Genomic DNA, 15,394 nt, shown 5'->3' with positions numbered 1-15,394 from the left:
TCTCTTCCTTGCATGATTCTAAAACAAGGGTGAAAGTGTAGCATGATTCAAAAACAAGGGTGCATGGGCATGCACAAGAGCATTGCCCTTTTATTGTTAACATTCTTTCTTAAGAGTAGGCCAATTAACCCAAGTTAACTCTGGGTAAAATTTCAAAGAAAAATCGCATTGTCATTGTGCCATTATAATAGCATATGCCCTAGCGGGCAAGAAAGGAAGGCATCAGGCATATATTGCTCATGGGTACATAATACCATGCTAGGCTTGCAAGGGAGGGGATCCACAAGAAACCTTAAAGAAACTTGCATGTACATAAAGGGACAATCAACCAACTGTAGAGAGTCTTCCATATATATAAAGGAGCTTTGATGCTAGAATATTTCATAAGATAACTATAGATGTTGAACCATAAAAATTTGGCACTGCATTAATCAGAGGTAATTGCCACTCCACATTGGTGCTAAAAATAGGTGTGTAACCATTTTATGGAAAAAAAAAAAACCAAGTTTGCTTCAATCTCAAAGTCTGAGGCTCAATGTTTGCAAGGTGAGAGGGAAATTTTTTGCCAAAATGTTAAATGGCCCTTTTTAAATCTTTTATGGTGATTTCTAGAACTAGAAAAAGAATTGCATTTTCAAAATTAACTGGCTGGTCCGGAGGCAAGTAATTAAATTTCTAAATTTGATTTGGAGCCAATGCCTGTAATTCAGGCAGGCACTTCAAATTCTGATGCTAACAAGAGACATGGCTAGGGTTAAATCGCTGCTGTGATGACGCAGGCGGACCGCCATGGCTGCAGTTTGCAGTTGCTTCGGTTGCACTTCTTCTTCAACGGATAATACCGACCACAAGAGGTCCAGGCAAGTTATCAAAGAAATTCTAGATGATGAAGTGACATATGAATGAGAGAGAGAGAGAGAGAGAGAGAGAGAGAGAGAGAGAGTGTGTGTGTGTGTGTGTGTGTGTGGGCGCACTATGTCTGGCAGCTTGCTCCATAAGAGCTCGTTTCACTGCCCCCCTCTCTTCCCCTCAGCGAAGCCTCGCTCTCCGTCTGCCATTTCTCTTGCCTTCCCTTTGCACTTCCGCCTTCGGTGCTCCCTGTCTGCTCAGGACCTGAGGCCGCCTCCAGATTACACAGAGGCAAACAGGTACTTTTTTGTCCCAGAGTGCTCTCGAAACCGCACCTCCAGCTTCACATTTATGTCACAATCTCAATGTCTGTATACTCAAACTCAGTGTTTTGTAAAACGCAAATTTCATGTCTCTACAGTCAAACTCAATGTCTTTATGCTGAAATTTTAATGTCTTATGTATTTATACAGAGATCCAATGTCTTTATGCTCAAATTCAATGTTGTTGTACTGAATTCAATGGCTATACACTTAAATTCACCGTCTTTATGCCGAAGTTCAAGGCCTTATAACAGTCAAATTCGATGTTTTTTAATCCATGTCCTATTCCTCAATCTCCTTGTCTATATACTTAAAATTTCCATGTCTGCAGTGACTATAAATCACCTCAACCACGTTTGGTCGGATACTCTAATCTAACGTTCCATCATCAGCATTCAATCGTCCGATCAAAATTTCTGCTGGTTGCATCTCCTATTTTTGTTTACTGCTTGAAATTTACCATCTTATAACCTGGTTCAATTATCGTATTAAACTAAATCTTCACTGGCTGCATTTTGCGTGCTTCTAAAATTTAATCTCATTATCGGGCTTAATTTTTCCAAAACAAAGCCTACTGGTGGCATCCTTCTATTTTGCTTAAATTGCCTTTGCAACAGACCCTCAGCTTTGCAGGTTTAAGTTTCAAAATCGATTGGATTCACTCTCTACTTATGGTTGTGAAGATTCACACCTCCCATACGCTCACAACTTACTCATGCCTCCATGTGGCAAATCCACCGATTGCATCCTTAAACTTCAAGAAGAAGTTCTTCATTCCAACTTTGCCCGTTAGATTTCAAATTGCAATTTAAAGTCTTGAAATCTTTTCATCCAATTGCCCACTCATTGTACTGATTCCTCCACCTGCTTTAATATCTCAGCAGATCCTCTGGGCCTCTAGATATTGTGACCCATGCAGAAGGATTGAATAAATACCTCATCGACCATTTACCCATACTGAAGCAGACATACAAGAGTTATCCATTGCTATCAAACAGGCACCAAGAGACCATATTCGCAGCTTTTTTTCGAGCTCTGCCAGATGTTGTTTTCCGGAGGGAATGCCTGCGAATGCCAGATAATGGGGTTGTTGCCTTGGATTGGCCAGTACGAGGAGCTGACTTAAAAGGTGTTACAACTCACTGCACAGATAGCAGCCCTGTGCTTATCTTACTCGTGGGTCCTCTCAATCTCCTCAGGTCCAGTGTCAAGTTTCCATAATTTTGGTCATCTGGTTGTAGATTTCTGAAGGCATCTTACTGACAAAAGTAGAATTTAAACACTTCTTGTTTATAAGTAGTTTTGTTATTTTCTAGTGTAACTGTGTAGTCCATTAGCAAGAAAGTATAATATTTCATTCAATATTTAAGTTCGATGAAAGGGTTTTTGTGTATTTACAATCATGTCATTTATAAAAAAGCATCAAGGGAGCTCTTTATTACAGTAGAAACTGAACTGAACATGGGGGTGAGAAGCTTGCTGTATGAAGGTGGTATTTGAGTTTTCAATTTTATGGATTCTTCACATTGTGAGGTGTCCAAGGTGTTGTAGATGCTACAGTGTCCAACTTGTCTTTGACATGCAACATCCACTCAAAAAACACCAAGTTGGAAGTATGTGTTGCTACATCCTTAATTCTATCTTCATAGCAACGTATTCAGATCCACTAACGAAGTTAGAGAAAATGGCCCTTGTAAAAGTCCATTTCTGTATCAAGTGCCTATGGTGCAAGCCTTGTTCTCTCAATCAATCTGATGTCCTTGATGGCTTGATTTGGTGGAGAAAGGGACCCATGGGCCATGCGATACATAAGAGAATATTTATACTGCCTTGGTATGAGAACATTGTTGCTGAATTGCTGAGCCAATTAGTAGAGATCTTGGAGATCATGACCATAGTCTTCCCCTAGTCTTCCCAAGGTTCATTATTGTGAGGTCCTTCTTTGTGCAAAGGGCATGTAGGGCATTGAGATGGTGCTATAATCCTTTGGGAGAATCATCATTGTGAGTACCAACCAAGACTCTTGCTAGTGGTGCTCCTAGCCTCCCACTTGTCAAAGGTCTCATCAATAAGTAATCTAAATGGTATGGGTGAGAGGCTTCATACAAATTGTGCTCTAGACAACGTTGAGACATCCCACTAGTGGCTTGCATAAATCTTGTCAGTCAAAGTGGAGGGGAGGGGGGGGTTTTCCGTTTTCATCTATAGTGATATGTCTATACTTGGATTGATACATCAGATTGACTTATTGGACTTTGTTGAAGGCCTTGCAAACATCCACAAAGCAATGATATATTCTTTGCCTTTGTACTCCATCCTATTGAATGATGTTCTCTAGGGTGAATCTTTACTATTAGTTAACGAGAGGTGGGGGGTGGGTGCCACATGGCAGCCCCCCACCTCCCCCGCAAGAAAAAAAGAGAACGCGGGGGCGGGTGCCACATGTCTAGCACCCGCCCCCGCCCCCGCCCCCGCCCGCAAAAATCGTGCCCGCCCCGGCGCGAAGCGCCAGGCTGAGTCTAGGCGCGGAGTGCCTAGTATGTGTTAATGATGCAATATCCTCCATTGAAGCCAACCTAACTTGTTGTCTTGTACCCAAGGCTCCCAAAATGATGGAGTGAAATATTTGAACTAGTGTGTGGTCGATCACGAGAGGCTTGTAATTGTTGGACTTTATGGGCTTTTTTTTGGTAGATTGAGACAATGGTGTTAGTAGTCCAAACTCGACTTAAGACCCTTCACATAAGGGGATGCTAGCAAGGCCCAAGGGACCAAGAGATGGCTCTCATTTTGAAAGTGCTTTTGTCTTGGGTCTTGTCATTTGGCAATCAAGCATAGTTACAAGTTACAAGGTGGGATGAGTCCATTGGACACTTAGATGTGGATAAGCTGCATGCATTGGAGCATGAAACCCTTTCAATTGTGGAGGAGGGGTAATATTGCCTTCTTTTGATGTACTTGAGTCCTAAGTTGAGTGATGGGTTGAGATTTGGGTAGGTTGCCCTTGGCTAATGTTGAATAACATTGTCATCAAAATGATTGTCCTTTTGGTAGTGTTGGCAATACCTATTTTTATTGGGGATGTTTTGCTAACTTGGTTCAACCTCGAGGGAGTTCCTCACGAGTTGATTGGGACTTGTTCTTCTTTCCACTCTCTTTCTTCCTTTCCCTTTTAAGGGGTGGAAACAAGGGTCTCCTTTGAATGTGACAAAGAGGATTTCCTATGGACTTGATTGAACAACCTTGTGAAATGAAAAGGTTGACATTTAAATGAGCAATTGACTCTGTGAGATGGTTTGCCACATAAAATTGAAATATTTTGGGGGGCAGCTTATTCATGAACAAAGTGTCTTGGATGTCATTTAATTTTTATGGGGCTAGTTGGTGGTGAATTCGGCAAGTAAACTATGATACTTAACACTTGACTAACAAGTTGTGTTTCTTAGTGATCTTGAAATCTTAGAGCTCATGGTTAAGATTGATGAGTTGGATACGATCACGAGCTACATAGTAGTCAACTAAATGTGCTCGATACCCAAATATAAGCTCAAAATGTTGTAATTGTGGTTGAAACGTGAACACAAGATCTTGTATGAACTCAATAGTAGCTATTGTATTTTTACTTTTCCAAAAGCAAATTTCCTCATATGAGGACCAATGAGGGTCAAGTTGAGGTTTCAACCTTTAAATAAGGCCCCACAAGTCTTGGGAATTCAAAACATGTTGTATTTAATTTGACCAAGTTGTGAAGTTTAATTTGTTGACACAAGTGTTGCCATTAAAGGCATTCTTGACATAGCAAAAGCATGGAAGGATGTGTGAGGAGTTAGATAAGATGGGTGGGTGGTGGCATTGAATAGATAGGTGGTTGACTAGGTGTGACATGCAGCATTGAAGATATGGGGTGACTAGGTATTTTCCCAAAGCGTGTAGCTAGTGTGAGGTGCATGTGCGGCAGTGTAGGATGGCCCAGTAGGCATTGGCATGTGAGGAAGCTATATGGCCACTTGAGTAAGTGGAGGGACTGGAGGGGCTTGATACGCATGGGTTGGATATCCTTACATATAGGCCACTTGTATCGTCACCACATGGCTCAGGGATAGGATTTAAACTTATGTGATACATATGTGATGAAATAATGCCCCCTAGTTGTTAGCGAGTGTCATTTCCTGGACAGTCGGCTAGTCGGACAGTAGAGCAATACGGATGCCATGTCAGTAGTGTACGGCAGCAGGCAGGCACGTCAGCACAGTACGGCAGGATGCCACGTCAGCAGGGCTGTGCAGTCGGCCAACTTTTTTGCAATCGGCTGCAAATGCAGCCGACCTGGTGCTGGGAATTCCTACTTTTTCGGCTATTTATAGTCGGTTTTGTGGACACTCCAGCATTTATTATTTCAGATTCTGATCTTGAGATCTGTTGGCTGAGACAGACTGTGCTCGGGCTGACAGAGATCGAGTTCATCAAGTTGGAGACATACGCAGATATTTCCTCTGCCCCTTGTGTATTTCTGCACTCTTATACAGCATACTACACCGTAGATTTTTTGTGTTTACACTGTCCTCTCTCTCTCTCTCTCTTCTCTCTGTGTTTACTCTCTCTCAGTCTTTGTCCTATGCTTCCGCATCGATGCACTCTGACACTAGTGTGGTAAACAATGGAATAGATGGGTAGGTGTATGTAGTGGAAGAAGATGAAAGCAATGAAATGGGTGAGGTGGGTGGAAATTGAAGTTGTAAAGATTGATTTGATTTAGATGATGAAGTATCAAGAGCAAAATTTTTGGAATGAGCATGCATGGCCATGTGACATGGAGGCATTATTGTGAAGATATACTAGGGTTTGCATTGAGAAAACATAGAATCTATGAACATGACTAAAACACAATAACTTAGACAATAATGCACTAAACACAAATCCCAAATGCAAAATGCAAAACATAAAACTCAAACATAAAAGAAAGATAATTCTAAAATGAATGAATAAATGCTTTAAATGAATTAGAGAATGTACAGAATGCTCAAAGGCCGAGCTGTCCAACAACTGATGGCTTTCGTGGGAACAGGTTGAGGGAGGTGTCAACGTGTGTCGTCCACTAGAACGGATCTTGAGTGCAGTAACCACTAGGCAGAGTGGAGGTTGATAAAGAAAAGTGTTGAAAACACAAAAACGACCTATTGTAAATGTGAACGCAAATCGGGTCGATGCTGGAAATGGAAGGGCAGTAGATTGGAGACCAAAACATGCACATCTTTGTGGGGTTGGAACTAGTAAATGCAGCAATGTAATTGCTTGAAGATGATGAAAGCTGATCATTGGCAGTAATGGGAGGTTGGGCGATAGTTATAGACCATGTAGCAGTAGTCGTTGTGGGTTGCACAGCTAGTGGAAGAGGGCCGATGGCCAAAACTTGCAAGGTAAGGATTGACCGAAACTCTTTGGAACCGCTTACCTTTTAATGAAAATTTTGGTAATTTACATGTTTTGTGGCTGTTCTAAAGAGCTGATTAGTATGTAGTGTACTTTAGACTTAACATCCCCTCTCAAGGCTAAGAGTGGAACTAGAAAGAGACTGTTAGAAAAGCTCAAGCCCATTGTTACCCCAAGGCATCCCACCCCAAAGTGTAACAGATGCTCAAGCAAGGATAGCCCTTGGTTCGCATGCAAGTTGTGACAGCCATAGTAGCAAATGGAATGAGAACGAGAACGGGAACAAGAGGTTCTGAGGGAATAGGAATGAAGCCCCAAGGGGAACGAGAATGTAAGGGGAACGACTTGTACTATATACATGATTTATGTATTTAAACTATTCATTTATATATTTTATAAAAGCTCTTTGAAAAACACATGCATAATATGCAAAACATGATAGTCTTTTTCATAGATGAAAGGCTAATTACATTGAAAGGACACATAAGATCCAAAATGGATGATAATCTAAGATCATACTACATAAAAGAGTCAGGAAGCATCAAGTAACAACTATTGTAGATAGAATATGGAAGCTTGGAATTTGAAAGTCTCTCAATGTAACCATTGGATCATACATAGCTGCTACTAGAAGCAAGACTATCATCCACATCGTCTAAGAAAGCCATATCATCATCAAAATTAGCATTTGCGAGTTCCAAAGCATCTTGATCATCAGGCATATTTGTGGATATAGGTGTATCTCCATCCTCATCATTTGAGGACTTTTCTTTATCAAGAGCTATAAACTTCCTTGCTTTGAGGGAAGCCACATTTGTAAATAAGCGCAAGTTTACACTCACAAATATTAAGTCATTCACTTGTTTTGTCCCAAATCTATTTCTGTTTGTAGATGCAAAATGCCCAAATACACTCCATAGTTGCTCCATGGGAGAGGAGCTTGCACCTTGAGACAAAATCCACACTGCTAATGCCCATTTCTCCACAACGTGATATGCACTTTTTCCTGCACTTGAGACATTGTGTGAGGAAATTAATTGCATCTTTTCTTGGGAATATGCAACCATTCTATCACTCCACCCATCAGCTACCAAAGAGATATCATTCTTCACCCAACTTTCTTGCACAATTATCAAAGAACATTCAATTGTATCCTTTTTCTTTTGCAACAAAGTGGTACACAGTGTCTCCTATGATGGAGGCTTATAGACTGAACCATACTTTGCAATCTCCTAGATCATCTCAAGGAAGTAGGGAGATCTTATAACATTGAATGCAACATGATCATGGTAGAAAAAACTTGCCACAATTGCATCCAACCTCTCTTTTTTACGAGGATTCCAAGTTGTTCCCAAGGTTTGTTGCTTGCTGCATTTTCCATGATGCGACTGTGATGAGGACATGCATTTTTTGAAACCTCTCTTAACATGTGGATTAATTTTTAATCATATGGTTAATTAAATGTTGCACAGGTGAGGTGTAATTGGGGTTAGAGTAAATTTACGAGCTCGGGACTTGAGAAAATCACGGGATATCAAAGGAAAAAGTTGCTATAAGTTATGCTGCATACATACTAGGTGGTATTTAGTGCTAGTTGTTAGCCTAGGTCATTCATTTTGCTATAAGTGTTAGTTGGTGACACTAGAGAAGTGGTGTTTAATGGTACTTAACACCAATCCGATGGTCAAAGATGGCGTAGAGACACTCGAGAATGGAGTTGCCTAGACAATTTAATTATTAGCCAGTCATATTATTTTTTAGGGTATTGAAATAATTATTAGATTAATTTTTAGTATTTAAAGACTGAAAATTAATATTTAATTATGGATAATGTTGGAAAAACCATTTGGGAACGTTGCCACTTGTCATTGATAGTAACCCGTATACTTGTATAATACAGGTGGCGGGCAACCATCATTGTCACTTTATTCTTTATTCTTTCAATGACATTTGAACAAGGGAAGGTCGATCACACATTGTGATTGTTGGAGTTTCCACATATGGTGTTTACTTGCTTTGCTCTTGCTTTCGCTTGTATGCTTTCACTCGGGCTCTACCTTTCAAATGTTATTAGAGCCAACCATTCAAGGAGCTTCTTCATCCTTTGTTTCAGCTCAATTTCAAAGCTTCAACTCAAGGTTTCATGGCAGCCATTGTTTTGTCCTCTTGAGGTATGCATTGAGTCTTTCCTTCTCTCGGCTTGCTACCGGCTTGTCAAGGAGCTTTTCAAGGCTTAGCTGAGCCTTGTTGAGTGCTTATTGAGCCGAGGAGCAGTCATTCTATCTATTTTGAGTGGATATAGAGCATGTTGTAGAAGTCGTGGACAGCTATGGCAACTTGACAACACTCATATTTTGGCCATGACTTTTGAATATAGTATTGGATTTAGGTTTTCTATAGCTAGAAACGAAGAGCGCGATAAAAGCTACAGATTTGGACACTCATAGAGTTGATTTTGCATAGTTTTCTATTCTTTGTTTTACACAAAACAAAATAGTTCTAGTTTGGATAGCAAACGATAAATTCCACAATGCACGTTTGATGCTTCGGGGATGCTATTTTGGTGTCTTGATGGTATGGTTATGCTTTTGGGACTGATTTGAGCTTGAAATAGCTCAGATTTCATTGTCATTTTAGTGCTATAATAATAGGTCAGCAAGCATTTATTAGTGAAAAGCTTATGCCTAATGCTTGTTGATGCTTTACGGGATATTCAGTGGATGTACCGCTACTTTGATTGTTATGTATACTTTCGGATATGCTATGGCACGCTTTTGAGTTGAGATTTGGGCCTCTTGGCTATGGCTATATGCCTTGGTTACTTCAATGGCTTATGCAGTTACGGACTTGAAGAATCTAATTGGGTTTTATGCTCTCGGCTTATGCTTCATGTATCTTGGATACTCGGATGTCATGTACTTGATGTTTTGAGCTTGCATTTCTCATTTGGAATTCGATTTTGTTCCGATGGGAGTTACCTGTGCTACTTTGGATGTTACATAGAGCTTTGGATTTATGTAGTTGAGCTTGAGCTCACTTTCACCAAGACAATGGGACACTTCATGTACATGCTCTCTTAATATGTATTAGATACATGTAGCCTATAGTAGGCTGATTTGATCACTTTCTTTGGGCTTGGTACTTATGTCTATTAGTGTGTTATTGGTGATATTTATATACTTTTGGGTTATGTATTGAGCTTTGCTCAGTGGGTTATGCATTTGGCAACTCTCCTCTCTTTACCTTGAGATTTCCTATTTGCATGTCGTCTATGTCTACCGTATGTATGGTTACTAACCCATTGCAATTGTGATAGCTTTTAGTGCTGGTGGTTCTTGGTATTTCTTTCTTGGATGCTCACAATTGGTGGTTACAACAGCTTGTCTTTTTAGTTTTATACATTCTATCTGAGTGCAATCACTTGGATTTGGTACTTATATGATTACAATTAGTGAACATAACCTTCTAGTAGTTTCTCTTGGTTAGCCCTTGATTTGGTTGTGATTTTGGGGCTATTTTACTGTCATTTACAGTTGCTTGTTTGTCTTGGATTGTGCTTTCATCTCTTGCATTATGGCTAGTGGGTTGAATGTCAATGCTATCTTTAACATTGAGAATTTGGATGGCACAAAGTATAACTATTGGAAGGTACAAATTGGGTAAGTTCTAGTGCAGAAATTGCAGATTAAGCCATTGAGACATGAGGGTATAAAGCTTGAACGTTTTGATGCAGAGGATTGGGTTGAACTAGATGAGTTATATAAATCTACAATCATTTTGTCACTCTCCAAGCAGGTCTACTATAATGAAGGAGGGGACTTCCATGTTTGATTACTTAAATGGGTTTGATTCTATTTTCAGCCACTCGTCTTTACAAGGGACCGAATTTAAGGACAATCTTCTCTCCTTATTCTTGTTGATTATATTGCTAGAGTCATGGGATATATTTCATATTGCTATATGTGCAAATAGGCTTGTTGATGGACTGAAATTGTAGGATGTAAAGTGCACTTTTGAATGAAGAGATTAATAGAAAGAATGTAGATACATCCAACATATCTCATGCTTTGGTAGTCAGAGGTAATACTGACATCCTTAGAACAATATTCATTTCGTGATGGTAGGAGTGGTAATGACCACTATGGAAGAGACTCTCAAAAGTCTCGTTCTCACTCACATGGACAATCTTGTAGTAAGTCCCATGGCCGTAAGTCTGCATTGACTTGTCATTATTATGGAAAGTGGGGTTATATTCGGCCATAATGCCTTAAAATGTGTGATGACAAGTTCAAGGAAAATGGGAATGATAAAGTGTAGGAAAAGAATGATGATCGTAGCATTGTCTTAGCAAGTCCAATGTCAAGATTGAAGAGATTAATGTCGTGCAAATTAATTTAGATGATGACTATATACTTGTAGCTTCTTCTCTTGATGCTTTGAAATTGAGTGACGTCTCATCTATCTATCTATGCTTAATGTTGGTTGCTTGATTCAGGGGTTTTATGTCATGTCATCCCTCATCAAAAGTGGTTTCACTTCTATCACAGCATGATAGGATCTGCTAGATTGAGTAATGACTTGGCATTGGATATTGTTGGTATGAAGATGCCCAGCTACAGTTTTCTTTAGGGAGTATGTTTACTTCGCATGATATACGTCACGTTCCAGCTTTGATTGAAATCCTACTTTCAGTTGGACAGTTGGATTATATAAGTCATGTTGTCTCTTTTGGTAATTTCTCATGGAAGCTTACTCGTGGGAATCTTGTCTTGGCTTGAGGTGCCAAGTCTCGCACTCTTTACATTTTACTTGTAGTTAGGTCTATCGATTATGTTTTGGTAGTGGCTGCAATACCACATGTATCGTTATGGCATTGTCGCCTTGGGCACATGTCTTTAAAGAAAATGAAAATGCTTACTGGTTTGCAATATCTTTTGTCCCTTGACTAGAAGTGTTTTGATTTTTGTGATTATTGTCTTTACGGTAGGCAGACCTGTAGTTTGCATAAGAAGTCTAGCATTATGCGTATGGGTGAGCCTTTGGCTCTTATTCATTTTGATGTTTGTGGATCTATGCCTTGTAAGTCATTAGGTGGTGTGAAGTATTTTGTTACTTTCATTGATTATTACTCGCATAAGATTTGGGCATATTTCATAAAACAGAAATCAGAAGTCTTGGCTACCTTTTGGCGTTGGCTTGCTTTTGTTGAGAACTAGTTTGAGTATAAATTGAAATGTCTATGTTTTGACAATGGGGGAGAGTATTGTTTCTAAAGCCTTTGAGTAGTTTTGTGATGAGAGAGAGATTAAGCGTTAGTTGATCACCCTGTACACTCCACCCTAGAATGGTGTAGTGTCAGATGACCCAGAAGAAGACGATGAAGCCAGTAGAAAACAGTCCCAATCGGTGAGCACGAGTCATTCCTTTCACCTCCCAGCCTTGCCTAGTATGTTGCTGGCCAGACTATCGTGATCCGATTGCCAACCGTCAAACCTTGGTGAGTCCTACTATTCTTGGACTCTCTTTACTTCTAGGCTCCCCTTAACAACCCCGTTCGGACGCCCAAGAGCCCGGACGGTCATCCTCGTGCGTGTTCCCCATGATTTACCTTAATGTCACATTAAATGTCACTTTAATGTCACATTCAATATTTGTGACCTTAATGTCACATTAAATATCACATTAATGTCACATTAATGTCACATTTCCTTCCCCTTAAGAATCGGTTTCATCCTCGAAAACGATACTTGGAAGGTCTAACTATAAATCGGGAAACCTTTTCTTTAAAGTACTTATTCGCACCCATGTTGAGCTTTCTTTTGAACAATCTTTCCACTTAACCAAACATTCTTGATAAATAGTATTCCTTGTTCGTCTATTACGAACATTTAATATTCTTTCTGGTTCATGTAGATTAGATTGGTCATTGAACAGCTCCTCAATGTCATCACCCAGCTCCTCATTTAAGATTAGATTATCCAAATCACCCAGCTCCTCATTTAAGATTAGATTATCATTTAAGATTAGATTATCCAAATCACCCAGCTCCTCATTTAAGATTAGATTATCCAAATCACCCAGCTTCTTCCTTAATTTACTTACATAAAAAACTGGATGTATTTTACTACCAGCAGGTAATTGGAGCTTGTAAGCCAATTCTCCCACATTTTTAAGTATTATGAAAGGACCACAATACCTTGGTGAAAGCTTTGGACATTGTCCCTTTTTCATAGTTTTAGTTTGTTCAGGCACCTTAAGATAGACTAATTCTTCTTCTTCAAAGGAGATGTCTCTTCGGTGAGGATCTGCATATGCTCTAGCTCGATTTTGAGCTTTTTTAATATTTTCTTGAGCAAATTTTAACATACTATTCATATCCTCCAAAAAGTCTTTAGCTGCCTGAACCTTTTTCTTATGTAGTCCTACTGTAAAAGAAGCTCTAGGTTGAAACCCATACATTAACATAAATGGACTATATCCAGTGGAAGAGTGCTTGGCACTGTTATATGCAAACTCTGCTATTGGTAGATACTCTTTCCAATTAGTTTGCCTTTTACTTACATATGCCCTAAGCATATCTTCAAGAATTTGGTTAACCCTTTCAGTTTGCCCATCTGTTTGCGGATGATCCGCCGTACTCATGCTAAGTTTAGTATCCAATTTCCTAAATACCGCACGCCAAAATTGGCTATCAAATTTTCTATCCCGATCAGAAACTATATTTGCCGGAAGGCCATACAATCGGTATATGTTCTCTACGAACAATCTAGCCAATTCTGGTGTTTTAACATCAGTTGAAGTTGGAATGAACCTAGCCATTTTGGTTAACCTATCCACAATCACCTACACAGAGTCGTGCCCCCTCTGTGTTCTGGGTAAAGCAACAATAAAGTCCATGGAGATACTCTCCCATTTTCCCGAAGGAATCTCTAGTGGATGGAGAAGTCCTCCCATTTTCAATCTTTTAGCTTTATTAACCTGGCATTTATTACATTTGACTACATAGTCAAGGACGTCCTTATTCATTCCAGGCCAATAGAACTGCCTTTTAATAAGACTATAAGTCTTATTAACTCCTGGATGTCCCACGCTAGGGGTACCATGACACTCAGAGTATCTGGCTCCTTATTTCTATATCTTTCGGGACACATACCTTACCCTTGTAGAGTAAATAACCATTATCAATGGTAAAATTCTTCCACTTGAATCCAGTTTGAGCAACCTCTGATGCTCAATTTCTTTGTTTAACATATAAGTCTTATTAACTCTTGGATGTCCCGCGCTAGGGGTATCATGACACTCAAAGAGTATCTGGCACCTTATTTCTATATCTTTCGGGACACATACCCTACCCTTGTAGAGTAAATAACCATTATCAATGGTAAAATTCTTCCACTTGAATCCAGTTTGAGCAACCCCTGATGCTCCATTTCCTTGTTGAACATCCTCAGATATTCCTTCCTTAGTAGAAGCACTTTCATTTGGATCCCCATTTTTTATTGCTTCCCATATGTTGGAATATGCCGGATCAACCTGGCATTTCCCTTTTAAAGATTCAAGCAAGTTGGAAGTGAACTGAGTAAAACTCAATTCATTAATGATGGGCATTCTGCTGAGTGCATCAGCTACTATATTATACTTTCCTTTTCTATATCTTATCTCATAGTCGAGCTCTTGGAGGAGTTCGGCCCATCTGGCTTTACGCTCGTGTAAATCCGGTTGATCATTAAGCCACTTAATGCTTTCATGATCCGATAAAATCAAAAGTTTGGCACCGTACAAATAGTGCCTCCATTTCTTCATTGCATGTACTATTGCATACAGCTCCCTCTCATAAACAGAATAATTCTGTTTTGCACGGTCTAATTTTTTGCTTTCAAAAGCAACTGGTCGACCTTCTTGTAATAAGACCACGCCTATCGCCTTGTCACTGGCATCAGCTTCAACCACAAACGGTTTATTGGGATCCACTATTAATAATACTGGAGCTGTAGCAATAGCTACCTTGAGTTTTTGAAAACTTTCATTTTGGTCTGTTTCCCAATTAAAGCTTTTTCCTTTCCCTTTAAGTTGGTCTGTCATTGGAACAACTATTTTGGCATAATCTCGAATGAATCTACGATAAAATCCAGATAAACCTAGGAAGATTTGCAGCTCTTCCAGGTTCCTTGGAGATGGCCATTCAATAATTGCCCTTACTTTTTCTGGATCCATGTTGATTCCCTCTTTTGAAATTATATGCCCCAGATATTTGATCTCTTATGCAAAGAATTCACATTTAGTTTTCTTCGCATAAAGGGAATGTGTTATTAACAGTTGGAATACTAATTGTAAGTGTTCCAAATGTTCTTCTCTTGATTTACTAAAGATCAAGATATCATCCAGGAAGACTACTACAAAATGTCCTAGATAGGGCCGCAAAACACTATTCATCAGCTTCATAAAGGTATCTGGTGCATTAGTGAGGCCAAAAGGCATCACCAAAAAATCATAATGCCCGTATCTAGTACGAAATGCTGTCTTGGGAACATCTTGTGCCTTAATTCTTACTTGGTGATAACCTGATCTTAAATCTATCTTTGTGAAGAATTTTGCCCCTTGTAATTGATCAAAAAGATCTTCCATTTTGGGCATAGGAAATTTATTCTTTACCGTTATTTTATTAAGTGCTCTATAGTCAACACAAAGTCGCATGGAACCATCTTTTTTCTTTACCAATAAAATTGGTGAAGCCCAAGGTGAATTAGTGGGTTGAATAAACCCTTTATCAAGGTAATCCTTAATTTGTCTTT

The 15,394-nt window shown here is 39.5% G+C and overlaps 1 protein-coding gene across 8 annotated transcripts in view; it reads left to right on the top strand.

The window, feature by feature from the left end:
• Positions 1 to 401: 401 nt before the first annotated feature.
• The window catches only part of LOC148033695 (esterase/lipase/thioesterase family protein), a 36,727-nt gene continuing 21,734 nt past the window's right edge, over positions 402 to 15,394 (top strand). Inside the window, exons 1-3 of one of the 8 annotated variants that reach the window (XM_087681666.1) lie at positions 402 to 437; positions 780 to 860; positions 2,057 to 2,371. In XM_087681666.1, coding sequence (XP_087537792.1) covers positions 790 to 860; positions 2,057 to 2,371 — 386 coding nt within the window. In that variant the 5' untranslated portion in view covers positions 402 to 437; positions 780 to 789. Of the gene's footprint in view, positions 547 to 779; positions 861 to 880; positions 1,149 to 2,053; positions 2,372 to 15,394 lie in introns of those variants that run through there. The other 7 variants (XM_087681662.1, XM_087681663.1, XM_087681667.1 and 4 more) reach the window with 7 other exon arrangements.

This window comes from Lygodium microphyllum, chromosome 7 (assembly GCF_053477565.2).
Source record: "Lygodium microphyllum isolate KBCC chromosome 7, Lygodium_microphyllum_v1.1.10, whole genome shotgun sequence".
Lineage (NCBI taxonomy): Eukaryota > Viridiplantae > Streptophyta > Polypodiopsida > Schizaeales > Lygodiaceae > Lygodium > Lygodium microphyllum.
The sequence above is the reverse complement of the archived record's forward strand: the minus strand, read 5'-3'. Positions and strand labels throughout refer to the sequence as shown.